This window comes from Halichoeres trimaculatus, unplaced genomic scaffold (genome assembly GCF_033239565.1).
Source record: "Halichoeres trimaculatus isolate MK-OKI-2021-1 unplaced genomic scaffold, fHalTri1.1 fHalTri1_scaffold_6, whole genome shotgun sequence".
Lineage (NCBI taxonomy): Eukaryota > Metazoa > Chordata > Actinopteri > Labriformes > Labridae > Halichoeres > Halichoeres trimaculatus.
This window is the reverse complement of record NW_027437184.1, coordinates 17,818,448-17,846,157: the sequence shown is the minus strand read 5'-3', so window position 1 is coordinate 17,846,157 and position 27,710 is coordinate 17,818,448. Positions and strand designations below refer to the sequence as shown.

The following is a 27,710-nucleotide window of genomic DNA, read 5'->3' as shown; positions in this document are numbered from 1 at the left end:
AGAGAGGTCAGAGGTGAGTTTCTCAGCAGCGAAAAACAATACTCGAAACCTTTGCCAAAACGTTCCACCCTGATAAGAGAGTACAGGAAATCTCATGCCGTGACCAGTGGTAGTTTGGCTGGAGCCAAACTATCCCCATAGTGACGAGTTGGCAAAAACAGACACATGATGACGTCACTGAAACCTTCCATAAAGATACATGTTTGAAGCTGAGGGGAGTCGGTCCGTCCATCTACCATGATTGCTGTGTTTCGAGCTGTGTGACTTCAATAAAACCCGCAAAGGCTGCCAAGTTGATTCTGTCGTCTCATCATTGATATATGTGTATTTGCATCTGGGAAATCCTTAACAATGACTGTTGGATGTAAAAGAGTCAAAGATTATGCTGAGGTGGGTCATCAGTTAAATAAAAAAGAAGGACTTCAAACTTTCTTTCATTCAGCTGAAGGTAATTTTGAACCATTCAGCTGCTTGAGCTCATGAATAGCCAAGACCAGGCCCAGGCTTAGTTGGCACACACTCAGAAGTATCCCATAAGCCTTTTTCAGGGGTAGGTCCTCATGCTGTAAGTATCACTGTGTTTTCTTGAGCCTCAGTCCCAAGGAGGGAGATTAAGTCTGAACTTCTATCCTGGATTATCCTTGTGGCCTCTGGGACACACTCATAATCGACGAGACTCCACCTGGTCAAATGAAAAATGGGATTTGATTGAGCACTTATACATCAAATCTTGTTACGCTTTTGTACATTATAGAGAAGTGAAGTCCTGTTTTTTTAGTATTACACAAACACAAGGACTTCAGTACAAAAATTAACATCAGTATTGTGCAAACAGCAACAATCATGTTTAAAAAACACTTTTTTAATCTAAAAAGGAAAATCCCTCCTTTAGTGTGTTTTACCTTTCATTTGAGCAGTGTCTGCAAGAAGGTTTATGTAAAACATCTTCACACAGCTTAGAATCTATGCCACTATGCCAAATAATACAAAATCCACCCAGCTTGTTTGAGGAAATGAAGAGTGGTCATAGCTCAAGCACATATATGTGAAAACTAGCTGCAAAGCTTGCTGTCATACCAAACAGAGAAGGAGGACAGCCTCTGTGTAGAGCGGTGTTACCCTACCTTTCCTGGATGCCTGGAGGCTACAGTCTCAATTTACAGTCTGCCTCACTTCCATGAGAATTAAACAATTCAAAAGAAATGTTGACTTACAGATTAAAGGCCAGAGTGGGCTCCTCTCTGCAGGGTGCTGACGGTTGGTTGCACGGTGGTTGAATAAAGCCACGTCAGGTGGAATCTCACATTTTCGTCAAATGTGTGTGTGCATATGTTAGGACAGGGTGGGAGGACACACGATGTTTGGAGAACAAGACGCAGGAACAGTTGTGTCACATTTGCTTAAAATCAGCAGTGGCCCATTGTGTGCTTTAGCACAGTGTTGTTCGTATCATGTCATGGGATGTAATACATTTGTCATTGCTGTCGTCGTGTTTTGAAGGGCTAAATGGAAGTTCAGTGACGTAATTCTATGCTGCACATTTTATTACACAGGACCAGTATTGGTATGTGCGTTAGATTGGTGCAACTTGGGAATACATGATGATACACATGTCAACACCAGCAGGTAATAAATATGCTGAAACAATTTTCCATAACGAAAGAGGTTAACCAATAATTACACTGTCCATATGTTAAAAAGGAGGTGTGGAAAATTGAGCACAGAACATCATTATATATCTCTGTGACTTTGGGGATAAAACAATGACCAGAAGCTAATTAGCACAGATGTTTGCAGCATGCATAGTAAATTGCTGTCTATATATGAATATAAATAACTGAGGCATAAACCACCTAAGGATTCTTAATTGTTTCACAAGCTTCTATATTTGTGCTCTTTGCCCTTAGGATGTAAAATAAAAAACCAAGGAAGCAACCCCCCTCCTTTTTTCAATGCTCATTTCTTCAAATGTGTATCTCACCTTCTGGTCTGAGAAAAAAAAGACATGCAAAAGACAAAAGTGGGAGGATTTTGTGTGGCTGAAATGTTGGCGAGATGAACAAAGCAGCAGATTGTGGCACGGATAAGATAGCCCTCACCCATGAACGCTGCTGGTTACAAAACCATCGTACTGCCTACATATTTGTTTGTGTTTTCACATTATTATCACATTTTCATTTGTTTTAATGCCTTTGATGATGGCCCAGTGTGAAGCATGGGGCTTGATATTTCCTCTGCATTGAACTGATATATTGGTTTGACCTTTGAGATCAGCCAGCCATGCCATTTACCACCTGCATGATGGAGAGCCCTACCTGAACACTGCAGGATGAAAAGCGAGAGTGCTTCTAAGGAATTGTGATGTTTTCAAAATGTTTGCAGTTAATTTTTGTATTATGATCTTGTAAATGCAGGAAGTAAAACCCAGAGATCCCCAAACAGTTGTTGAGGATGAAATCAATCGTAGCTGACAGTAAAACTGGCACAGTTTATCTTGATAAAGTGATGAGACTACAGATATATTTCAGGAGACTTTTTGCAGCGTTATAGTTTGAGAAACTTGCTTTTGGCAGCTCACGTCAAAAAATTTGGTATTTAAAAATGATATTGATCGACCCATATCTTACACTATTGAAGTTGACAAAATTTGTGTTTCATATCCTTCAAACGGCAAAATCTCGCCTCAAACTCTGGCAACCAGACATTACAGTACATACATTCATGTTAGTAACACTTGTTAGAAAGAGTGCTGTGAAGGTTTAGCCCCAGGCTGCAATTTGGAATTCTTGCTCAGGAGGTGGGGCGTGCATCAAAGTAGCAGCAATTACAGGAAAAAATTCCAGTCAAAGTTCTCTGATGTATTTCACATGATCTCAGGAAACGTTTTATGGTCTCCCCTTCGAATGCGTGATCTGGGTTATGAAACGGTGTGCCAACATGTAATCGGTCTCTCTCTGCTGTTATTTCAATCAGATTAAATAAAATGTATAAAAAGAAAAAGTTAACTTTCAGACAGTTCAGAAATGAACCTAGACATTGTTTATCAAAGATATACTGAATGTACTATGCACTGAAATCATCCCAAACAAAAAAAGTAGAGAAAAGGACATTCAAAAGAATGTTGCATGGTTGTATTGAAATAATCATTGAAGCAGCACAGCACAGCACAAAACCAGAGGCTTTATCATCAGTGCGTACAAAGGAGAGCTTTCTAAAATATGTTGTTGTTCCATTTGCATCCGAACATCTGCTTATGTGTTTAGTGTTTTGTCACCTCAGTTGTTAAGTTGTACTCAATTTTGTATATATGGCACAGAAAGCAAAAACAGAGCATTCAACTAGGGCAGCAATCTTGTTTTAGTCTGGTGTACTCTCCTCCCTTTCATGCAGAAAGCAGCTTGAACACCGTAATATAAATTTCATCCGGGTGCGCAGTCTTGGGACAGTATGGGATGTAATAGATAAAGACTACAGAGGACAAACTATTGATTCTCAGGTTAGATCGATAGATTACAGCAGCAAGAACATTTGGCTGCGTGAGTAAGTTTGTAGCACTGAAAGCAAGAAAATTAATGATGCAATCTGCTGGAAAACAGAATAAAAGAGCATTTTTAATAGAAAGCAAAATAAGTAATGGCCAATAAACTATAGTTCCTAAATGTAGTGAGATGTATATGCTCTGAAGTACTTGCTAAATTACAGGACCATGCAAACATGATGCTTTTAACCACTGTTACCATAAAATTATCCCAGTTACCCCCCATATTTTCTATCTTAAAACAATACTGCAGCACATTTCCAAAATGATCACCACAAAGGCACAATTCTTGCAGTTATTCTAAATGACAACAGCAAATGAAGCTTAACTTGCCATGACCACTGGACCAGTAAGCTTAATGTTAATCTCTTGCTATTATAAGTATGAAAAGCTTCCAGTAAAATTCAAGTCTATTATTTTGGACATAAAGAGCTCTTTACAGCAAGAGCGGCAATCAGACTAAAGGTTTTTGGAGCTGGGAACCGTCAAAGTTTCAATTCGAATGCAGATGATTCCTCACTTTAGGGCAATCCCCACGCAAAAAAAATCTCACTGAGAGGTTTATGTTGAAATTAGAAGATATAGGGCAAAGATATGCTCAAAAGAAATGTTACTTTTTGTTGTCAGATTATGAAAACATTTTTGCCTGGACAGGGGGAGAGATAGAAAGTCTCTAACTAATGAGCTACATTAAAGCATAACCAGGTTTGGTACATGACAGTAAAGTGTATGGATGTTGTTATGCTAACTTTAAACACTGTGTCTCACCAACAGGGCTGCGTGGTTTTAGAGATTCACCCTTAACTCTTGTTAGCAGAGAGGCTGCACTATAACTAGCTGTAGTGACAAACAACTGAGGAGGCATCTGGCTTCCCCGCTGATACAGCAGAGAATTGTGATATTAATTATTGAAACAATTAGATTTATTTCTAAAAAGTGAAAGCGATGCATTCATTGTTTTTTAACTGCCCAGCAGTGCCGGTCCCAGTCATAGTTCTTAAAACAAAAACACTGTTCGAGACTTACCGTGCAGGCACCACCCTGCTCTGCTCCTCCGTCTGCTCAGCTGAGACGGTGTGGATAGTGACAGCTCATAAGTCCTATTGCGCCTAACAATGAGCTGAGACATGCATCCAGGTGAAGTTTGGTGATTTATGTCCCATGATATAAAAGTATTGCTACAGTTTGTATTATTTCATTCAGAACATGGTGGCTTGTGCTGGTTGTTGTCATATTTGTGCATTTTATTTCATACTTCTTAGCCCAAGTGTCATTTTACTGACATTTTAGTAGAGATGTGCTCCTTCAAACAGTCCCTGACACAAAGATGTAGTGACGCAGTGTATCCTCAACTGATTTGAATGTATATTAACATGCTTTAAAAATGGCTCACAGTGCCCCATCTACTTGTCGGAGATAGAAATGACACATTTGTGAGTGGAATATTTATCGTCTTAGCTTTGAGATGTTAAAATTGTGAGTAAATGTATAAACTGTAGCAAGTTTCCCTTTTGAGATAAAACAGCACAGTCAAATTTAATCTCTAAGACTTTCATTGGTTTCAGTCATAAGCGCAAACATACAATGTAATGGAGTGAGTTCCAATCACTGTGGCAACTGTTGATATTTATTTATTTATTTATTTATTTATTTGCTGATTAAGTGGTTGACTGATTGTCAGATAAGAAGTGTGCTTAGAAATGGGCAACCAAATTCAGGGAGATGAGTGGATTGAGTTGATTTAGTTGTTAAAGGGCAGTTTTGTTTGCTCTTGTCACTATTTAAGTGAAAGAAAGAGATTAATCTTTAAAGTCTGCAGTTCACTGAACCAAAAAATAACAATTTCGATCAGTCTTCCACACATAAAAGGTCACAAATAAAAGGTTAAAAGCAATGCATTTTAGTTTTTGTGACTTCAGTTGCACATCAAAGTTCCCACCTAAAATAATGCACACTTTCATCCTTTGAATTCCTTAAAATCCACTGAAACTAAGAACCCGAAATAGTTCAAAAGCGCACACTTTTTAAATCTTGGAGGTCAATGAGGCATAAATGTTGGAAACCTTAGACTTGGATGATAAAGACATATTAGAAGTTAAGACAAGGCTTTTTGGCTATTTTCTGAAACAACTGTAGTTTTTGGTGATTCACTGAACAGACTGGCAAGCCAGGTGTCACCAAGCCCACTGACCGCCGAAGTGAGTGGAATATGAGGGCAGAGTTTTAAATAAAAACCTGTCATGACTTTTATTTATAGGCTTAAACCAACTAAAGGCTCACTTCATGTTTTTACAAGAGGGTTTTTATCGTCATTGCTTATTATTTATGGGATCATAACCATAAAATACTGTTGTGGCTGGCAGACCATCTAAACCAGTGCAGTGCTTCTCCACCCTCCTACCTATTCAGGCGTAACAGAGCTGTACTCACGGTCGCTGCAGAATGGTCCCCCGTAGGTTGTCATGGTGCAGTCACAGGAGAAGCCCTCCCACAGCTGCAGACACACTCCCTGATGGTGGCAGGAGTCCTCTGTGCAGGTGGTGCTGGGACCTGCAGGGGGTTGACAGGAGATGTAACCCAGGTGCTGTCCCCTTCTTTTTATTTATGCATCTTCACTGCTCCCCAAAAGGAATAAATACTTAATAATGGGCCAGTCATTATTGCAAAACAGCACTAAAGACATTAATCTTTTAGAAGACAGTGTTAATGGGGGTGGTTTTATTACTTGTACATGTATTTTACAAGCTTCCACTGAAAGCAGGTCAAGCAAGACAGTGTGGAAGTTCTATCAAAGCAGTTTAGACTTATCTGGCTTTTGTAACACGCAAGTGATGATGGCAAACGAAGGATAAAACACACCAAAGACCAGAGGTAATGTCCGCCTAAATCTCAACTGTGTCTGTCTATGTATCTGTCTGCTTCTTCCTGCCAAGCCAAACCCTCTACAACCACAAAGGCTCTAAAGTAATAATCATTTCTGCTGTGCAGAATCACTCTCTCAAGAGGGGATTAATGCTTTTCGTATTTATTTTAGAGACCACTATCAGGCCAAGTCATTCTATAATAATCAAACCTCAACTTGCCTTTGTTAATTCATGCTCTGGAGAGAACCATACATTTTGATTTTGGAGAATCTGTGACCTTTACCCAAGTGTCACCCTCAAGTAAAAGCACTGGTGGACATGAAGAACTTTCTGTCAGAACTGTTGCAACGATTTCTACAGAAGCCACAAGGGGAGATAACTTGATAATGTTAAACCTTAGCAGCAGTCTTACAAAGCTCCACATTGATAAGATTTCCTAAAGGGCAGCTGTGGCTCAGTGCCTCTCAATTTGAAGGTTGTGGTTTAAGTCCGCTTCCTGCAGTCACATGCCAAAGTGTCCTTGAAAAAGACACTGAACCGCAAGTTGCTCCCACTGTTGGCCAGTGGTGTATTAATGGGTGTGACTGTGATAGTTAAGACTGATACTAATGTAGATGTAAAGACTAATGTAAAGCGCTTTGAGTAGTCAGACTAGAATAGTGCTATATAAATACTGGTCCATTCACCATTTAATCAGTGGCACCTTGTGGCTAATGTGGTATCATGGCATGTTAGCATGTGTAATCAGACATTACAAAGCCACAGTATGTCTTCACGGGTCAGACAAAGCTGTTAATACCATGACACATGCAGAGTAATGGGCATGTGTGTCGGCTGTGTGTTTCTCTGGTTTGCGCTAACAGGAGATCAGATTAAAGGAGTGATACACAGGTGTCTCCTTCTTCGCTGTGTGTTTCCTGCCTCACCTCCACAGCCACGCTCCACCTCTCCAACCTTGTGAAGGGCATCAGCCAGCAGCTCAGGCAACCTTCCGTTCAAGTCCACAGATGCCAGACAGCCCTTGTAACCTTCCCGGGATGCTATTAACCTGGGCAGGCTGCTGTACATGCTTTTCCCAACACCACCAATGTACAGCTCTCCTGTGAGATGCAGGGGGGGAAATTCCCGTTAAAACTAGTTCATCACAGCTAAGTAGGTTGTTAATGTCAACTCTAAAACACAGGCTGACCGAGTAATAATATGATTGGTGAACAAAAACAGTAAAACGCTCATGTTGTTGGGTGTATGCTACAAATCTGAGTATATTTTTCAATCAACCCTAGTTTTATTTAAAAGGATTAAAAATTGAATGACTATGATACATAACACAGGTCAGTTACACTGAAACTATCTGTTTTAAAAAAGCAATCCGACCTTGGAGGTCTTTGTAATATCTTGTTGAACAGCTTTAAAGCTACCGATTGTTCCCAGTGTCTTCATCACAACTATTGGTCGATGAAAAGTCATTGCATTTGTCTTTTACATCAACTTTTTCAACAAGAACACAAAAGTTTAAAATAAAAACAACAAAAGGATTGTGAATGCTACAGAGCAAAAAAGTCTTACTGTGTCTTTAAATATTGTTATGGCTCACTGAAAAACTTTGAATACCACATATTCTGAAAAAAGGGTAAAGCTTCACTAAGGTAATAACCACTGCTTGTTGATTCCAGTGTTTCTAATAAAATGCTTCCAGGTGTTAACATGGGTTACCTTTTAAATCCAGGTTGCGAGCTCCATTGGCGTGTTGCGTGACAGTGCGAGAATCAATCTTTAGGATGTGCACATTGTTGTTATCACGAGAGATCGCCACATTGTGCCACTGGTTGTCACTGAGCGGCTTGTCAGAGTTTCCCTTCATTAGTGACGGCCCGTTCCCCAAGTCAAAGACATAATGAATGTACCTACAGGACAAAGCAGAAGTTTACATTTGGTATTTTTATTCAAGTTTATTTTTATTTCTAATTTAAAAAGTATTGTCATTTTCTGGTGATTGAATAATTCATATTCATTAAGTCATTAATGTTCTGTGATTCCAGCAGGTATGAAATTATTCTGATGGAAAGAGAAACCATGCAGCTGTGTGCACTTCTTGCTGCCAGTCTGTTATGTGATACAATCACAGAGGGGGGCTCCTACTCAGATATCTGCTCGAGCTCTGTTGACGATCAAATAAATAACAGTAAGTGTACATGAACACACACTGTAAGGCTGAAGGCATGACGGAGCACTGTCAAAAAATAAATCTCCTTCATATCAAAGCAGAGCAACATCCACGACAAAGCTGCTACACTTCACACGTAACATTGAGCAGCCTGGAAACTGTGACAGAAGTGTTGGAAGCCATTTTTGTTGTCTGTGTTGTCTGTTTGAGCTTCTGCTGCAGGCTCCAGAGCTGAACAAGGCCTCCTGCTGACTAATTGCTTACTGGGAGAAAGTCTGTGCAAGGCTTGACAGTGGGAGGCTACAATTGTTGCTATGCTTGCTCTGTTTTCGGCAACCTTTTCCCTGCTAGTCTCTGCCACAAAAATTATTTACAATGCATAAAACATTTGGAGCATATTTGAGAATGGTTGTGCAAGAATTATACAAGTGCTGCAGTAACGTCAGATTTACTTTTTGCACTTGTGCTTTCTCTCTCTCTGTTTCTCCCTTTGACAAAATTATTTATGATGAACAAATGGTTTTAAAGCTGTTTTTTGTTTCTTTCTGCTGTGCTGCAGTCAGATTTACTCAAGTTAGGAATCATAACGAGGTCATCTTTAACCTAGAAAGTAAAAAAATAGAACAGCTCTTTTAATGTTTCCTTATGCTTTTGGTGCTGTTGCACAGAAACAAAAGACTACACACAAACAGGTGGAATTAATTCCCTACCCTAGACAGCCCTTTCTTTCTTTTACTGGTTAATCTAAGGACTTACCCCTTAACCAGCTCCACCACAATGAAGTCGCTACCATCACCAGAGTTATAAAGTATAAGGCCGTCAGGACTGGTGGTCTTAAACTGGAAGAAAAGATGCATGGAGGCATAGGCCTGCAAGGTGGAGAAAGCCAAGTAGCTAGCTTGGGTTAGAAAAGTTACAGGATTGGCCACAATGTGCCTCATGCCGAATCGAGCATTCAGCTCGCAGTACGAGATGTCTCCGTTCTTGCACTGGTCCAGATAGAGCACCCCATTAAAGGAGAGAGCTTGCAGGTGGCCGATGAAGTTGGAGGGCATCACAGAGATGAAACGCCGCTCTGTCATGATCCCCGTCTCAATGTTATTGAACTCCAGGCGGGTGTGGGCGCCAGTCATATGGCCTGAGGAACCAAAGATGCAGCTTGAATTGCAAATACCTTTCAATCTGTTTATTTTTTTCAAGCATTTCTCCTTCTTTCGTCTTGACTACTATACCTTCAACAGTCACATTGTCAACAGAGAGCTGCAAATTCTTCCCACGCCGGACCACCTTCACTGTGTGCCACTCATTGTCATTCATCTTCTCGCCTACGAGGAGTATCTCTGGTCCCTTGCCTGAGAGGAGGAAAGCGTCAAGTGACAATCATACCGTATGAGCTCGGTATATATAAACACGATTATACACACTGCAGCTCTCATCACGAGGAGCACTCTCTACCCAGGGTGCGAACACTTATTCACACAGGGCATCATTTACACACACGCACACACACACATACGCACACACAGCTATTAACATTCACCAGCAACCAATAATTCCTACTCAATATTAAACAAAAAAGAGCTGCAGTAGCAGCGTTTTCTTCTTTTCTGTTGAATAGCTGACGTGTAAAATAATTTCTTTTCTGAAATAGATGTATTTTTCTTCAGAGGGCTATTTAATTGATGTCTACATGTGGGTGATATCAGAGGCTTGGCTCAAACACACAGCTCCAAGTTTCATAATTTCTTATCTTACTCCTTTCTCGCTGGTTTTAAAATAGGTCACAGTGCAGAAGCTTGCCACTGCAGCACCGTCATCCCGAATCAGTGCCTATGCAACAGGCCGACACGGCAGTTCAAAGGAGTTCTGACATCGCTTGGGAAACTAATTGGCCATGCCTAAGCTGACTGCGCCTTTAGGGGTTTGTCTGTCTAATTGAGCTCAGGGTGCAGGAGAATTACAGGGGACGTACAGAGGGCAATAAATGGAAAACATCAACTGGTTTCAGAGCACTTCCCTGTTTTTATCCTGGGGGAAATAAAGACTGCGACGGGAGACCTTGTCCAGCACTGCATATCAAGTGTCTCCACAGAGCGCGGCATGATACCTCCATCCACCTGCTGAATATCGACAGCGCACACCAGACGGATCAATCACACCAAAGCCTGCTTCCCCTAGTGTATTTGATGGATTTATTTAGATAATGAAAAACAAACCACGCTGGAATTGTATCCAGCACAAAACGGAAATGGTTGCCATGTACGCCGAATCCTCTGTAAGAGAGGAGATGCAGGTTTGCTGTAATGGATGAAGAGGTCGTAGGGACATATTCAACATACAGGTGGCTCTCAGAGGGGAGCTTGCCTGGTCTGACGTCACCACCAGATCCAGTGTCAAGCTTTGAGTTGAATTTCGTTAAGTTGAATTCTTAGCCCCTTGTGTTTCCCAAACCAGTCCGCTACTTAATTGCATTGTGGGGGATGTAGGCATAAGATAGAAAAATAAAAATGTGACAAGATGCTGAGCCCAAAAAATAAGAACTTTTTGATTTATTCCTTGTAGTTTGGTTACGCTTGGGGTTGTTGTTACAAATCAGGCTCTAACAAGGCAGGCTTTCCTGGGGGTACTCTTATGTTTCTTTCAAATAATGTTATGATTCTTTCATTTCTGATTAATAAAAAAGAAGCATGAACAGTCGTTAAATAAAGCATACATTATTTCTCTGAATCATAAATGCAACAGTTTCTTAATTTGAAAGTTAAGTAAGATATCTATCATTCAGTGTGCTTAACTAATAACAGTGATGTACTGTGGGATTATCAGAGTTATTACCTCTATTGTTTAACATCAACTGTGTAGATAAACTCCTGTCCTGAGGTAGCCAAACTGAACGATACAGATAAATAGAACGCATAAAATATGCTGTGAAAATGTGCAGAGTGGGCTAAATCTTGTCACAGAGACTGGTTTGCATAAGTGATAGTTATCTATCTCTCTGCAGTTAAATATTCAATAGAGGGCTAAATCTGACATCAGATTAAACTCATTTTAAAATGTGGTCTCTTTTTAAGGCACCTTCTTTTTTCGGACTCAAATTAAAGAGCAAACCACACGTGTACAGACTCTATTGGTCCTGTGTGATCCTTGTTCAAAACTGAACTCAATTTGGTATTTTTACATCAGGATGACTTCAAAGGTCTGACGTGGTTTTAAACAGGTCAGCAATGTAAGAGAGCTGAGTCTCTAAATGCAGGATGTGCGTGTTAATCAAAGCATGCTATGGTAATTCTGTAATGCTGCAGAACAAATGCAGCTCTCCAAAGTGTGTATTGTAACATCGTTCCCCAGATTCCACAGAATTAACCGGGAGCATTGTAGCAGAATTTGTTCTCACAACCATTACCCTCCCACTGACAGCTTGGAGCAGCTGTTGCAGATGTGCTGTCTCTTTGATTTCACCTAAAATAAGCCGAGACTGCTCACCTTAGAGATCAGAACTACTCTGCCTGTAATAAATATAAAAGATTATTCTTTGAAGTAAAACAGGAAAGGCGATTTAGGATTCTTAAAGAGCCAGCAATGCAAAATTATGTTTTCTATCATTTCTGGCAGACTGTCCTATGGTTAAACTTGAGCTTTATTTTCTGTGATCTATACCAAAATATGTTAACAGGCCATCCATCATTTCATCTTCGGTGTTGAGCTCTTCAGGGGTCACTGGTGCAGCAGAGCAACCAGCAGTGCTTTTATGATCAGGCGGATGATTAATTTTACATTGGAATGCACATGCAGTACTCAGCTTGTGAGGCTGGTGCATGATGGTGCAATGCCATCTGCTGGTAGAGTGAGCAACTTTCAAGACAGATATCCTAAATGAGGTGAGAAATGGCCTCTTTTGAAAAGCCCTGTTTATTACATTTTTACACCCATATTTAAATCAATATTTGACTACTCATTTAACCTTCATTGTACACCATAAAATGTTTAAATTGCCTAAAAATGACTCTTTTGCAGGTTGGTCATCAAGGGTTTAAGAGGACACAACATGCACACCTCACTCCTGTCTGACCATCCACACACACACATGAATGCACACAAACAACATACACACAGTACTCACCTTGAACAGGGAAAACAATATCACCCAGTCAACATTAAGGGTTGTTGCTTAGGCTGCTACATGCATCTTTAATCCGTCATAACAGTTAAAGTGACCCTATGCGCTGCAGGCTATAGCTTTTAAATCAGCCCCTCTGATCAGTAGATCAACACAAGATGATGCAGACTGCAGGGTATTGATTTTCCTATGGTTAAAAAAATTAGATGTTAAAATATGTTTGAGAGTACAAATGCTTGTTCCAGTGGCTTCTTTCCATCCCAGGTCTGCATAAATTTAACATGATGATTAATGCTAAAGCTGCTCTGCAAATCTGTAAAGAACTGAGCATTAAAAGTTGAGTTTCAGAGAATACAGGACTTATTCACACATAAGAGGTTGGAAGCAAGCTTTCAGGCAACACTCGATTATACTGATAACATTTATGTGCATTCCTAAGCCTCCTCTGTATTAGATGATCTATATCAGAAAGCCGTTCACCTTTCCCTGGAAATAGCTTTTATCTGTTTCTCATGCCGCTTCAGTACGAACCAAAACTTAAATGGCTTTTCTCTCAGTATCAGGTTAGAGCAACAATCTGCGTCATAAATTCCAACATCACCTAAAGTGGCACTCCATTTCACTACGGTGTAAAATACCAGAAAATCAATTCTGATGATAGAGAGGAGGATCAGCCTTTCAGGCATTTGTCTGCTTTTTAATCAATGGAACTACATTGTTCATCTAAATACCCCACAGATCTTAAAAACATGATGGATGCTCACTTCTCTTCATCTCCTGGCTGTTATATTGAATACTTTTTCATGCTAAATGATTTTTTCTGACACTTTATGCCTTCATCAAGTTTATCCATGTTGCAGTGCACAGCACATCTGGTCCAAGACAACTCACAACTTAATTAATATCTCCAGGGTATCACAAAGGAAGATAAAATACTCTATGACAAGTGTGATGAGAAGTTATATTAGGAGCCTCAATTCGCCATGCAAAACTTGAATCCGATGATGTAATCGTCTTATAAAACTAGATCCTAACTTCAATCATTCCCAAAATTAATTAAATGCAACAAACAGTCCTCCAACACATTTCAACATTTAAAACAAGTCTTTCTGATCAGTGACTGTCTCGTCTTGTGCTGATCTAGAGATCAGATTTGAACTTAAGCTGTAAATGGATTGCAGCTCTGCCACTGCAGTGTGATTACACACTAACAGAATCAAAATTTCCCTCTAAACAGAGCCTGAGCACCGCTTTTCCCACTAAAGCTAATTGCTAATTGTACTTGAACTGTTCCTAATTATCAGCTATGTGAGGAAATTAGTCACAGGCGAATGAGTGACAGCAGCTAAACAGTAGACTTCTGTAGGTCACATTTAGCTACATTTGATTACAACATCATTAGATTGCAATAATGAGAAAATGTGTTATTTAAATTGTTGCCAAAATGGGGATTTTATGAGTGGAGATCCAATTATATTAAACTTTACAACTGCTTGCCACAATGAAGCCTCATTCTTGGTCTTATCTTTGTAATGACGCTTGTGAGTGGGACTAAAGCAGCAGTAAACAAGGACAATTATGTCACAGAATCAATGAGTTGTGTTGTGTTTCAGATGGGAATAGAAGAGGCACAAGTTTATACCACAATACCGCATTTTTTTTCTAAATCATGGTACAGTAAATAAACATAGGAGACACTTACTGAGATTACAGTCTATCCTGATACAATCTGGTGAGAGAGAGAGTGAGATGGTGAGATTAAAAGAAAAAAGGAGCTGTACAAAGAGGAGAATATTTCACATCCTTCAAGGTATACTCTGCAGACAGTTCAGTGCTTTTCAGAGCCCACCATCCGGGGACAGCCTCGAGAGTCTAAACCGCCACTTTCCTCCCTGTAGTGTACAGTACATAACACTTGAAAAAGGCACGGTGAGAGAAAGGAAAAGCCTCAGCATGTGTCTGGCACTGCTGGAAGCATAATAGACCAGATCGAAGCGGGGATCAATAAGGGTTTTATTGACCATAAAAGTAGAGGTGCACCAGTTTTATTTTTAGTGTTGACGAGGCTCTGATGTGTCGGCTTACATTTAGTGTCTGGAAATGAAATTTACTCTTTCAGATACTTTTACTGATGGCTTCACTCAAAAGTGATGTGAGGTCATACGAAAAATATGCACAGCAGTGAAGAAGTGTTTGCTGCTGGTACGAAAAATAAAAATGCCTTTTTTTTAACATCTGGCCATGAACAAACCATACTGAGAAGAGGCAAACAAATTACTGCAAAGATCAGATGAGCTTGGTTGTAGAAGAACAACTCTGAATGTAACAGGAGAAGCTATAACTCTACTGAAAAGTTGCTTTTCATACTCACAGTTTTACAGAGTCATTAAACATCTTTTATATATTTAGTCAGTGCAAGTGGATTGTTACCATATATTGTTAGTCTAAATAGCTTGTACAGTCAGGTGGAAGTTAAAGAAATCAGAATAAATTAAATCAATGCATTGATATACTGAGCTTTATAAGCGTGACTGGTCTTTTAACCCGATGCACCTCTACCCACAGCCCAAACCTCGACTGGTCTTCGCTCTTCCAACTACTGGTCACAGAAACGGCAGAGTCTTTTGCTATCCAGGGGGATTGATAGTATGATATTTTCAAAGTTAAATACAGAGGAAAAGGGCGATTTGCACAACCTGCAGCCACAATGAACCTTACACCATGATCAAAGAAAATAAGAGAACAAAAATTATGCTTCACTGACTTTTTTCAAGGTCCACTACAGTTATTCTTCAAATTCTAGTGTAGTAGAATATCTGGCCTCAAAAATAGTTCACCCACTTATTATTTGCATTCCCCAATGAAACCAGATCATGTGACTGTACATGAATACATTGGAGTAAGTCATGTGGCTGCGGAGTGCTCTCAAGCTGTCAACCATCACAGAGCAGTGGATACAGACAGCCAGAGACCAGGGGACCTTCTGCTGCAGGTGTGTGTGTGTGTGTGTGTGTGTGTGTGTGTGTGTGTGTGTGTGAGAGAGAGAGAGAGAGAGAGAGAGAGAGAGAGAGATAGTGTGTGTATGTGTGTGTGTGTCCTCTGCTCAGTGAAGTGGCCCTATCCTGGACAGGCCGGTAAATGTGAGGCGTGGGAACTACAATGGTCACATCTACAGAGTGAACAGTGAGAGTGGTAATATCTCAGGGTAATAACAGATCTGGTCTCTGACTGCCTTCTCCTTGATCTGCAGACAAGCCATTGAAGGGCTGAAAGAGCCGAGATGGTCAGATGGGACCTGACCACTGGATGAACTGAGAAAGAGAGAACGACACAGAAAGAGAGAGAAAGAAAGTATATACACACTGACAGTTGCTTACAGTGACTTCAAACACCTGGATATTATCAGTTTTGTTTACGTTACTTATTTCTTTAAGACTACTTTTATTTGTTTCACATCCCTGCCTCGTTTGCTCACCATATCAGATGTTTCATCTATTACCATAAGTTTTTAACTTTCATTGTTTATAAACACATTTCTCAGGTAGCATAAAGCTTAGGCTGAATATCATATAACTAACTTATTCCATGGTTTGATTTCAGCTTCAGACCTTTGATACATGTCTTACCTTCCTCTCTACCTCTCAAAAACTTTAAGCTATATTTAAAAAATATTTACAGCTTTTTTACTTCTCCTTTAAAGTGAACAAAAATACCAGGCTTTCTCCAGGTGCTGTATATTTTTCTCATTAAAAGTTACATACTTAAGTGCATCTGGAGGTGATGACAACTTTATGCCTTAAATACCATCTTGAGGTTAGCAAGAGTTGACTTTGACGTTTCTTTTGAGTTAAGTGGGCTTGTTCTTTCTTGAAGAAAGACGGATGTATTGAAAGACGACGCTCTCTCTCTGGTGAAATGAAGATAGGGAGTTAACATGGGGGGGCTGCTGTGGACAGAGTCAGTCATTTCTCAGCTGTACTGTTGACGGCTGATCCCAGCACCCCCAGTCCCATGCAGGGATGTGTCCTGGGGCAAAATGCTGAACCCCATTTTTTTCCAAAGACAAAGTCAGTAGTGTGTGAATATGAATGAAAGAGATTGGTTAGTTTTGATGGTGTTCTTCTGCCATTAGTGTATGACTGTGGTGTGAATGGATGACTGTGATTCATAGTGAATAAGTACTTTAGGTGGTCTAGAGGCACAGCCACAAGGCCATTTACTATTAACCATTCAAACAACTGTCATGTCTGTGTCCCTAATAAAATGTATCATTACAACCAGCAGCCAGAAAACAAGAAATATAATAAAGGGGAAAAACTGCACTATTAGGTATTTCTTCTTACTTTACTTTACTTACAGTGTTTTCTAAACGGAGATCCTATGGAGGGCTGTGGAATATTGGCAGGAAGTAAAGGGGCAGGGGATTATCAAATGTACTTTTGACATATCATCAATACAATTTGAAATCCATGTGCTCTTTTTCTTTGCCAATCTTTAATTGAAAGCAATGACGCACATCACTCTGAGCAAAGCAGAAACAAGGAGCTGCTATGTGTGGCACTAATAAATCAGAAAGTTGTTGTAACACTGAGAACTCGCTTCCCACCTCATCTTAAAATGGAGAAATCTGTGGAAAGACGACCAGACAACTCACTGAACATGACTCAGCCTCAGAAGGGCTACAACCACAGAGTACCGCCTGGGCGTCGAATCAGCATGAGCCATCTAACAGATAGTATGGCTTAATTACAGCAAGTAAGAATGGCCGTGAAGTGGGTTAACTGAACATTTTAAAAAGGGAATTTCATGAAGGAGTTGTGAGTTAGATTTTCGCCATTCGTCATCGGCATGGTCGTGAAGGAGGATCCCTGCCAGACTCTACTTAAAGGTTCTTGAAATGACATGGTTTGTAGCATACTGTTAGACAATTTTCTATTTTTCAGAGGGCTTTGTGTGAGACTATTTCTTAACCCAAAATGGTTGCCAGGCAACCAGCAAAGACTCCAGGAAGCTGCTGTGTATAGCGAGAAATAATCTGATACCCAACCACCCTGTACACCAGAGAGGGTGTTTTTTTCTTCTTAGTTTTTATACTGATAATAAAAATGAGAGCTTTAGGGAAGTGGTATACAGATTCTTTTTCTTTTTTTTACAGAACCAGGCTTTATATAGATTCCTTTTCCCACGGTTTTCCTGCTACTTAGCTAACTGGCTGCTGGCTACGGCTTTATATTTCACGGACATGTGTGAGAGTGGTATTACTTCTCTCATCTAACACAGATGCCAGGGACCGTTCACGCTTATTTCTTTGAAATATTTACACAGATTCTTGTTTATAGGTCAGCTACTTCTTAAGTGAACAAAATGTTCCTGACATAATAAATGAACACATTAGTTTCAACTAAAGGGAGTATGTCATTATCATTTCCTTAGCCTTTTTAAAGTTAACAAGATTATTTTACTTACAAAAGAAGGAAAAGGTAATGAATGAAAAAGGTTCTCTTGTCTGTACACGAAACATTAAGATAAATCACTTAGATTGAATAGTGAAAACACAATTTTCCCCTTTTTCTAGTTAAATAGAACTGCATTAGATAGATCTGATCTACTTTGAAACATACTAAAGAATAGGGAAGGAAGGGATCTTTAAGCAACTGTAGCAGTGTGTATAAATATGGTGATGGAAGAGATTGAGACAAAACTGGCTTGAGGACTCGCTAGGTGACACGTCCTAAAAGGTCAACTGGCCACAGCAGGATTACCCAGGTTCACAGTGAGCTTCACTCTGCCTCCGTCCAGCTCCAGACGCAGAGTGTCTGCTGACTCCTGGGAGGTGGTGGCCATCAGCAGCCCAAAAGCCCTCTGGGACATGAAGCGGAGGGACACATCCTCAGCCTCTGTGTGTATCGTCCTCGGCAGCACCACCTTCAGATACATGCTGCCGTCGTAGCTCACCACGGTGGCCTCTGTGGATTAAAAGGAGAGGTAGAAGAGATTAATCCCAAGGGGAAAAACCTATGGAAAAAAATTAAAACAGAGAGTAGAGTCTGTTTAATGAACCCTGAATTTGGCTTGAGCTTATCTGAAGTGCTGCATGATATAATTTTAGATTGCAGTTTTCATCGGCTGCAGCAGATGGCAGAAAAGGCCTGAAGCATATGGAGAAAGAGGGCGAGATTGCAGGAGCAATCAAATTTATAAAGGATTTACACCCATCATAGTCCAATACATGGAGGATTTTCATATATCCCTCATACTATTAGCTGCCAATAGATCTGTGTAATTTGGTCCCTCTGTAAAGAAACCATCTGCATGGTGAATGCAGCGTGATTCAGGAAGAAGCAGCACTGCATTCCTAATGAAACACTCACAGCACCAACAACATTGTGATATTGACAGTTCAGTAATGAATCACTATCATGTAAGGAAATACTGTAATCACTTCTGAATGACTGGCATGAATAACAACTGAAGTCTCCTTTGTCTTGTCACTGTAGAGTGGAGATGTGGAGGATGTACAGCTATAATTTGAATAGTTATGACATCATTTAGTGAGTAGGTGATCAAGCTGCAATTGCAAATGAAATTGTTACGGTTTGGAAGGCCTGAGTGGAAAGCCTGATAATGAGTTTTCTTTGTTTCTTCATTTTTCCATTCCGTGCAGGCTCCTCCAGCTTCAACACAGCTAAGTTAATAAATAAAATACTGGCCAAAGTGTGTTAAGAGCTTTGCGGCACTATTTTAAAATCACTTATCCTCTCTCCTCCATCTCAGAAACCCTTACCTTTCTCACAGCTTGGACCGAGGTAGCCAGTGCCGTTGCAGTCACAAATGTGGCGGTTCCAGCCTTCTCTGCACAGTCCCCCATTGGCGCACGTGTCTCTCGTGCACCTGACATGAGTCTCTTTAGTGCAGAGGTTGCTGACACCTGCGGCGCTCTGAATCTCTGCCAACCTCCACAGGTTACGGCTCTGTCCGTCCATGAAGAGGTCCCTCACACAGCCCACGTAGCCCAGACCCAGAGATGCCGTCCAGACCTCAGGGGGCAGCACGAGGGCTTGGCGGTCCTCAGGTAAACCTCCAAGGTACATGTCTCCATCCAGGTCAAGGACCTCACTGCCTTCATTAGCAGAGAAGGGGATGCTCTGGCTGTTCACAGAGATAAAACCTGTGGGGCAGGCAATGAGTCAACTTACACAGCATTTTTGGTGGAAGAAAATGAAGACAGGTGTGTGTGGGTTGTGTTAAGTGAGAAGTAAGAAAAAACTGTGAAATTGAGGAAGTGGGCACTACACTCTGCTTGTCTTAAAAAGTGTGGATTAAAAACCGGCACTGCCAGTCCTTGGCAGTTGATTTTTTTTTCTTCGAGCTGAAGCAGAGGGTAAAACTAAAACTTGTTTTGGAAAAGTAAAGAGTTATAAATGACAAATCAAAGCCTGTTGGGAGGGAATGAATGTATTTATAGAAATGTGAAGGAGGGAATAGAGAGGAGCAGTGTGTGTTTCTGGCTTAGGCTAATAAGGCAGACATTTTAGATTCTACTAATAAGACCCAATTTAAGGTGGTTGAATCTAATTGGCAGATTATGAAACAGGGTAACAGGGATTTTAAAAATGTCATACATTCATTATCACTTAAAATACTATCACAGTTAAGCCCAGTCTATATGCATGTTTCCCTGTAGCTGATATTGGGTGAGAGCACGTGCATGTGGCCATATGCTGACGTCGACAATATATACTCTGTTACCCACTTTTCTTTCTTTCTTACTTTCTTTTTTTTGACATCACACTAAAAACCTGGTTTGCTTAAGGATTTTGCGGGTTTAGAGTCCACTAAATGTGTGCAAATGAGCCAAAGTGGCATTGTCTAACTCACAAAGCGTGTACACATCATTAAATGCTGCACAAACTGCGCTGCAAAGGAGGCAGTGACTCTGCGTCAGCAGTTTTTGCATACATTCAAATGAGCTGTTATGCCCTTATTTTAAGCAAACAGGGCCCCTTTCTATTCTAATGAGCCTTGTGGTGAATGACACCAGATTCTTTAACACTGGCGCTTATAGTCCTGCGCAGTTAGAGTGAAACATTTACTGCTAGCTGAAAAATGGTGATTACTGCACCATAGTGTTCTTATATGCTCAAAATTTGAGGGTTCAAAACAACATTATCATCTCTGAATTACCTAAAAGTATCATATCGCCGCACAATGTATGCTAATATTTTTTTTAAATATTACTTTACATAGGATTGAACCCAAACCCTTCGAAACCCTTGTTTCCAAAAACCAAACCCTTGTTGTCCAATGTAGCTAATACACAATGAAATATGTTGTTATAAGCATAGACTGTGAAAAAATGGATGTCATCTTGCTCAGCTCCAAGTGAGGTCGCCACAAAAACTGCTCCCCCTGGTGACTGGCTGCAGTATAGGTCAAAAAATCCATCTCTCCAGTCATTCCAGATGGGCCATGGTCAAACTCTAAAAAATTAATACACCTCGAAGAAATAATTCTTACATCCGATTGTTGTGGTGATTTGAAGACATCATTTGGCTGCCTTGAGTTCAAGTTCTCTTTTTTTCTGAAAGTTTAATTTTCATAAGTTGTGAGGTTGAAAACAAGGTTTTACATCATGTTAAACGATGATTGAAAGCTGCCGTTCTTGTGTATTTTTTTTCAGGGATTTTAAAATATGTCAGAAGAGAGCCAAGAAGAGATTAGACTCTTGAAAAAATATATGTATATATTTTCGTCACCTGGCTCCACTCAGATTCTCCCAGAATCCCTGTCAGTCTTTACTGCGCAGACTCAGGCCGCACACCGGCTACCAATGGCTGCGCCTGTGACAGGGGTATTTTGGCTTCAAAACCGTACAATGGTAAATGGTGGAGCCACGCTGTCCACTCTGTATACAGTCTACGGTTATAACATGAAGTTTCGTGGAATGTCACTCCAAAGTGTTGGGGTTTTGTCTTTCCAGTTGCAGATCATTCAGAAAATGCTGAAATGAAATGGCTACCATGTGGTAAAAGTAACAGATCTATTAACTTACCATTACGCCCTTTTCTCTGGAAGTCAACATGGCACCACTCGCCATCGTCCAGCCTCTTGTTGCTGGCTTTCATCTTAATGCTGCCCGAGCCCATATCCATGACCAGGTAGAGATATCCATCCATTAACTCTATGGCAAAGAAGTCCGCCCGGGGCTTCCTGTCAGGCGGTGTTCCCTGCAGACTGCCATGGCTGAACAGCAGCAGGCCGCTGGGCTCTGTGGTGCGGAAGTCAAAAGATATGGTGCCCGTCTTCTTCGTATTCCACCTGGGCAATGTCAAGTAGGCAGCCAGCGTGTCGAAGGTGACCGGCTCCAGGGCCTCCACATTCTCGCAGCTGAATACCAGGTCACCATGGATACTGATCTTAGGGTCTCGCTGTTCAGCCAGCCGTGACAGTTCCAGCCTAAACTCATTATTCTTGTAGACCACCTAATAAATGAGAGAGATGTCGTGGTGAGATGACAGCCGGAGAGAGCGATAAATTCAGAGCAAAGGTTGGAATATTACTCATCGATAAATACTAGAATCGATATGACACAGCAGCAGTCACAAGGACATGCAGCGAAAAAACACAATGAATCATCCCCGGTCTCAGAGCTGGGTTAGAAAATGCCCCGATGATTTCATTTCCAGAGTTGTGTCAAATAAACTTGCACCATTAAGTATAGGGATGTAGGAGCCTTGATGTATTTCTTAGACTAAAAATCAATCATACTTGTCCCCCTAAAATGTTCCTGACGCCTGCTGTGTCACGGATACAGGAAGCTTTTAGAGCTGAACACATTGTGTCTACTGTTCCTCAAAAAGCTGATTTTTTTAATAATTTGTGAGACCAGTTAATCTTCCTCAATATATCAGCCTGCCTGTTTTTGGCTCCACATAAAATCCCCAAATTGTTCAGAGGAAACAAAGGCAGCAAGTGCTAAAACACTTCCGCAATTGGAAAATGCACTTAGATTTGAATACAAATGCAAACACCCACATTTTAGACCTTCTGCTACTTCACTTAGGGAAGTATAGTGGGTGGGTCTGACAGTGGAGTAAATTCAAAGCCAAAGTGATGGATTCACAGACGGTGCACCAAAGAAATGACAAATAATTCTGTGTTTTGGTTCAAAGTAAACAGTCCCAACAGAGAAAGAGGGAAGGGGAGAGGTGGACTCTCATGCAATCTCTTGCAAGCACAACACACAATTTAATATTTAAAGAGCCAAAATAAGTAAATCTAAGAGGGCATCAACTTGATTTTTCATCCTTACTGCTGAACTCTTGGTGCAGAAGCAGCTTAACAGTGGTAAAATATTGGATTTTGCACTCTTGCTGCAGTGAGTGCATAATAGACCTCCCTCTGTTTTTGAGGAAAGTCTGGCTATTGATTTGATATTTAAGATCAATCAAAGGAAAATGAGTGCAATCTTTGAGCTTTACAAAAAATACCAAGTACAGGATAGATGTGCAGTTAATTCTTAGTTTATCATCAATTTTTTGTTTTTGCATTTTTTTCAGTGTCTCTTGCTATTTTTTTTTTACTCACCCTCCCCTTTTATGTTTGTTACTCTCTGTTTCTCTGTTTTCCTGCCTGAAACGGTGTGCCCCGCTGTTATTGTTCTCACCTTTACCTCGTTTGTCTCACCTTTGTCATAACATTTAGCTCCTGAGTGTATTCAGTCTTTTGCTGTGCCAGAAACTTGGTTTCTAATGTGGCTGTTTGGTGCTATTCTTGGTGTTTAACCTCATTTTTTCTGGACCTTGACATTTATTTTTTAGATTAATTTTTTCTTCCCACCTAAAAAATATACCTTACATTCTTCATTTGAGTCCCCTCTGGTCTCAAAATATAAAACCTTTGTGGAAGTGATAAAAGCTGCAGTTCATTGAGAGTCCGCTGAAGGCTGAAGCCCTGGGAACCACATACAAATCTATTCAAAAAAGCTTATTTTTACAGCAAATCTAAGGATATTTTCCTCTGCCTTAAAAGCATTTTTAGTCTGAGAACCCATTTTTCTATCTGCACACACTGTAGGAGAGTGGATTTTTTCACAACTTGATGATGCTGAAGCTATTAAACTCAAGGGTATTGCCCAAATAAGAGCATGACTGCCTTGACTGACAGGCGGGCAAAGAGGTACAAGGTCTGCCTCTTTACCTCATCCATGCTCAAATTTAATTATGCTTTTTTAATATGACACCTGTCTACAATAGGGCTGAAAGATTTTGGAATCTAATTGCGATTTTGTTGGACCTATATTAGGATTGCCATTTACCATGCGGTTTTTGAGAGGGGGGTTTGTCTTCTACATTATTCACTTAACACAAGCAATAAACCTTTGTATAGTATGACCAACACAACACAGGATACTGTTAACATATAAACAAACCTTTCCTGTAGGCCAGCCCTACATATTATGATGAAATGAGATGAATTGGTGCATGAATTGATATAACGTATCTTAAACTATTTATCTACAAATCAGAAGAATATTGACTGATTGATTTGACTTCAAGCCTTGTAGATGTGTAATAAAATTATGATTAATTTTCTTAAATTAATAAAAATAAGACAACAAACAACAAAGCAAAATACTGCAGAACAAGGAGTCTAGCATGAATACTAATCTGAAAAATAAACAGGAATCCTCTCTTCTATGAATCTAACACTAAATAAAGTGCAGAAATGTAAATAGGACCAAATGTCTGGCTCAACAAATTTCTGGCTGAAATATGTCAACATGTGGAGTGCACTGTTTTAATAAATGAAAAAGAAACACTGTGTGAACATTAATATAAATATCAAATGTATAAAAATCTTACTAATCTGTCATCAGTAACAAAACACAAACTGAAGTGCAGAAATGTAAATAAAAACAAAGTTTTGGCTCAACCACTGAAATATGTATACTTGTGTATTGCACTTTTTAAATGCATTTTATTTTATTTTATTTCATTTTATTAAATTGCAGCCTTTGGGATCTGAAATTGCATTCTATTGCACTCTATCAAATTTGATGAATTGTTCAGTCCTTGCCCATAATGAACTAATATGTCCGCATCAGAAACAAATGTGTGACCTCACATTTTGTTCATATATCACGCAGTCTACAGTCCCCTTCCTCTGTGTTTGCACCAAACCTGATCATCACAATATCCTGTTTTATGGTGAGGAAATATCTTGTTCTAATGCATCTCTTTCTTGTGCTGCAACTGTATTATGTTTCTGTGTCATTCTAAGTTCATCAATATGCACAGCAGGAAACAAGAGTCCTTGTCTCATTTTGTATCAGTTGTAAGTCACCCGGAGCCCACTGTTATCTGCCACACGGCTCAGACAACCCGTCACTGCCTGAGGTGACACAGCACACTGCACAGAGGACTAACAGCCGAGCTGAGAGGCAATTTGAGCCAATATCACACTTCACACTGCCTTAGTGTGACTAATTAAGCAGTGAAATCAGATGGTAAAACTGACCATCGAGAAGTAAGTGTAACAAGCAAATTTTAAATGGGAAGACAGTCAATCAAAACCACCACTCACATAAAGCGTGAACAGAGTCTGAACGGTTGCAAACAGACATTGCTTGAAACCAAATCTAACAAAAAGGCACACTGTGACCTCTGCAGGGTTATTACATAAGCCAAAGGACAATACAGGAAGTGGAATCCTATTTCACCAATTCAGGCGCCTGTTGTATGTGACAAGGATTACAGAGTATCCCAAAACACAAGAATAAAGCCCTCCCAGTGTCGATTGACAAAGCCCTCGTGTCTTTCATACTCAAGTGCAGAATAACAGCAGTCTGAGAATAAAATCTCTTCTGCTTCTAACAGCCGTGCGAGCACATTCTTCATAACCAAATTGGGCACAATCTTTGAAGCACTAGAGTTGAGAAACCTAATGATGAGGTCTAGAATATCCTGTGGGCACACATAGTATGGGCCAATAAGCCTGTGGCTTCAAAGACAAATTCATCTCTGCCTGCAGGTTGTTGTAGTCGTGACATTTGTCTAGAAGTGGCCATTATTTTTCCTGTACCTGATGAACCTGATGGCCCCTACCCAGCAGCACTCACATCTCTTATCATGGAACGTCTAGGGGGATTAGTCATGGCCTGCACTCTCTACATTCAATACAAGAAGATAGATTTCCCTCTCCATAGATCCTCTGCTTTTACAGCTCTGGTTCAGGCTGACCCGGCTTTGAACCGGGGCCCTGCATTTCTTGACAGAGCTGATCCCGTTAGATCAGCTCGACTGCTGCTATCGCTTACCCCTCATTACCAGGACTTTTCTGTTTTGTCACCCGGTCGTCATTGGTCTTTACCCCGTCACCCTCTCTCTGCTTGCTTACACTTCATCTGTGTTAAAATGCACAGCAACCGCAGGTCTTAACATCACCACCAGGCGAACCGCCTACAGAGCGGAGGTTGCAGCTTTGGCAGCGGTGCTAGGACAACAATCCATCCATAAATAACATCTCATTTTCATTTCACTGTATTCATACTGCAGATAGTTATGTAGAGACTCCTTTTGCAACCGTACAGTCAACATTTGATTGTTTTCAAGTGTTAAAGTGTGCTAAAATACACAGCTCATTTTACAACAAATACAATGAACTCTTTTCACATGTGTGTACAATCTGTCTTATTGTTCATAGTTGTCATGCAACACATCTAGAGACTGTGGGAACTATGGCACTAAAAAGCCTAGATTTTTTGCCACAGAAATACATTGACAATAAGGTAGTGGATTGCTAAGGCTGCACTCAAAGAACCTGATTCAGTAAAGGATTGTGTGGCTTTAACGCCCACAAAACCTGTGCAACTGATCTGAGAAGACATCGTCTAATCCACAAAGCAGGCCAAAGGGTTGAATGCTCCACAAACTGCGCTGCAGAGCAAATGGTGTCTCTGTGCGTCATTGTTTTTCGTATTCATTTAAATGAGCCATTACGCATTCATTTTAAGCAAAACAGGCCCTTTTCTATTTAAATGAGCCTCATGGTAAATAACACCTAATTCATTAACACTGGTACTAACAGCCCCACACAGAGTGAAATATTTACTGCCAGCTGAGAGCTGGTGGGAACTGCACCACATTGTTGGTACATGTTGTTATGTTCAAACTTTTTTCTGATCAAAATGACATCCCAACTGCTGGGTGTCTTTGAAACAACATATCTGAACATTAAGCCTGTCAATAAAGCTTTGAAAATACTATGATTATGATAAATAGGGGAAGCATTTCTCTGGAGCTATCTAAGGCTCAACCCCTGAACAGACAGCCTATGCCATCAGACACAAAGTAGAGGCAGGGGTTTTAACGAATATACTCGATGTATCGCGGGTTGTTGTATGTGAGATGTATAAAATGACTGTATCCCGACCATCAAGTACGAATTGACACATAAATGTTTTAAGATGTTGGGATCTAAATCTCTTTTGAGTTTCACTTCCTTCACTTTCTGCTGGTGCTCCTGTCACAGCACGCAGCACACTACCCCACCCAACCAGAAAATTCAGCTGGGCATGCGTGTTTTCATATTAGGAGATGAGGGAAAAGAGATGCTTGCATCTCTCTTCAGTCGTATATTTGAGTTTTGTAAATGCAAATTTTAAAAATCCAACTAAAGGGTCTGTTTGTATCGTTATACTTGTGTCATTTTATGCATCAAAGGGTTGAATTTAAACTTTAAATAGAAATTTAGAGGAGAATTCAGTACATCATGTATCGCAATATAGCTTAAAAATATTGAGACATTAGTTTAGGGCCATCTTGTGCAGCCCTACAACAAAGAGCATTTGTTTATCTAATTATTTATTTATCTGAGTTTGTGTCACAACTTTCCAGCAGATCATATACATGAACACAATTCAGCACAGTGAGGATGAGACACAGCACAGAGTGGAATCAGAGAAAAAACTTGTGCAAACTGCACAGAGCTGCAGCACTTTGTGGGTGTTATTGCACTTGAATATCA

The 27,710-nt window shown here is 40.3% G+C and overlaps 1 protein-coding gene across 5 annotated transcripts in view; it reads right to left on the bottom strand.

Annotated features, from left to right (window-relative positions):
* Positions 1 to 27,710, bottom strand: part of nrxn2a (neurexin 2a) — a 153,126-nt gene that overhangs the window by 69,640 nt on the left and 55,776 nt on the right. For 3 of the 5 annotated variants that reach the window (XM_074672925.1, XM_074672928.1, XM_074672927.1), the window contains 9 exons: positions 21,736 to 22,165; positions 19,468 to 19,851; positions 18,446 to 18,649; positions 14,386 to 14,412; positions 9,799 to 9,918; positions 9,323 to 9,704; positions 8,116 to 8,306; positions 7,329 to 7,502; positions 5,969 to 6,088 (listed from right to left, as the gene is read on the bottom strand). In XM_074672925.1, the coding sequence (XP_074529026.1) occupies positions 5,969 to 6,088; positions 7,329 to 7,502; positions 8,116 to 8,306; positions 9,323 to 9,704; positions 9,799 to 9,918; positions 14,386 to 14,412; positions 18,446 to 18,649; positions 19,468 to 19,851; positions 21,736 to 22,165 (2,032 nt within the window). The remainder of the gene's footprint in view (positions 1 to 5,968; positions 6,089 to 7,328; positions 7,503 to 8,115; positions 8,307 to 9,322; positions 9,705 to 9,798; positions 9,919 to 14,385; positions 14,413 to 18,445; positions 18,650 to 19,467; positions 19,852 to 21,735; positions 22,166 to 27,710) is intronic. The other 2 variants (XM_074672926.1, XM_074672929.1) reach the window with 1 other exon arrangement.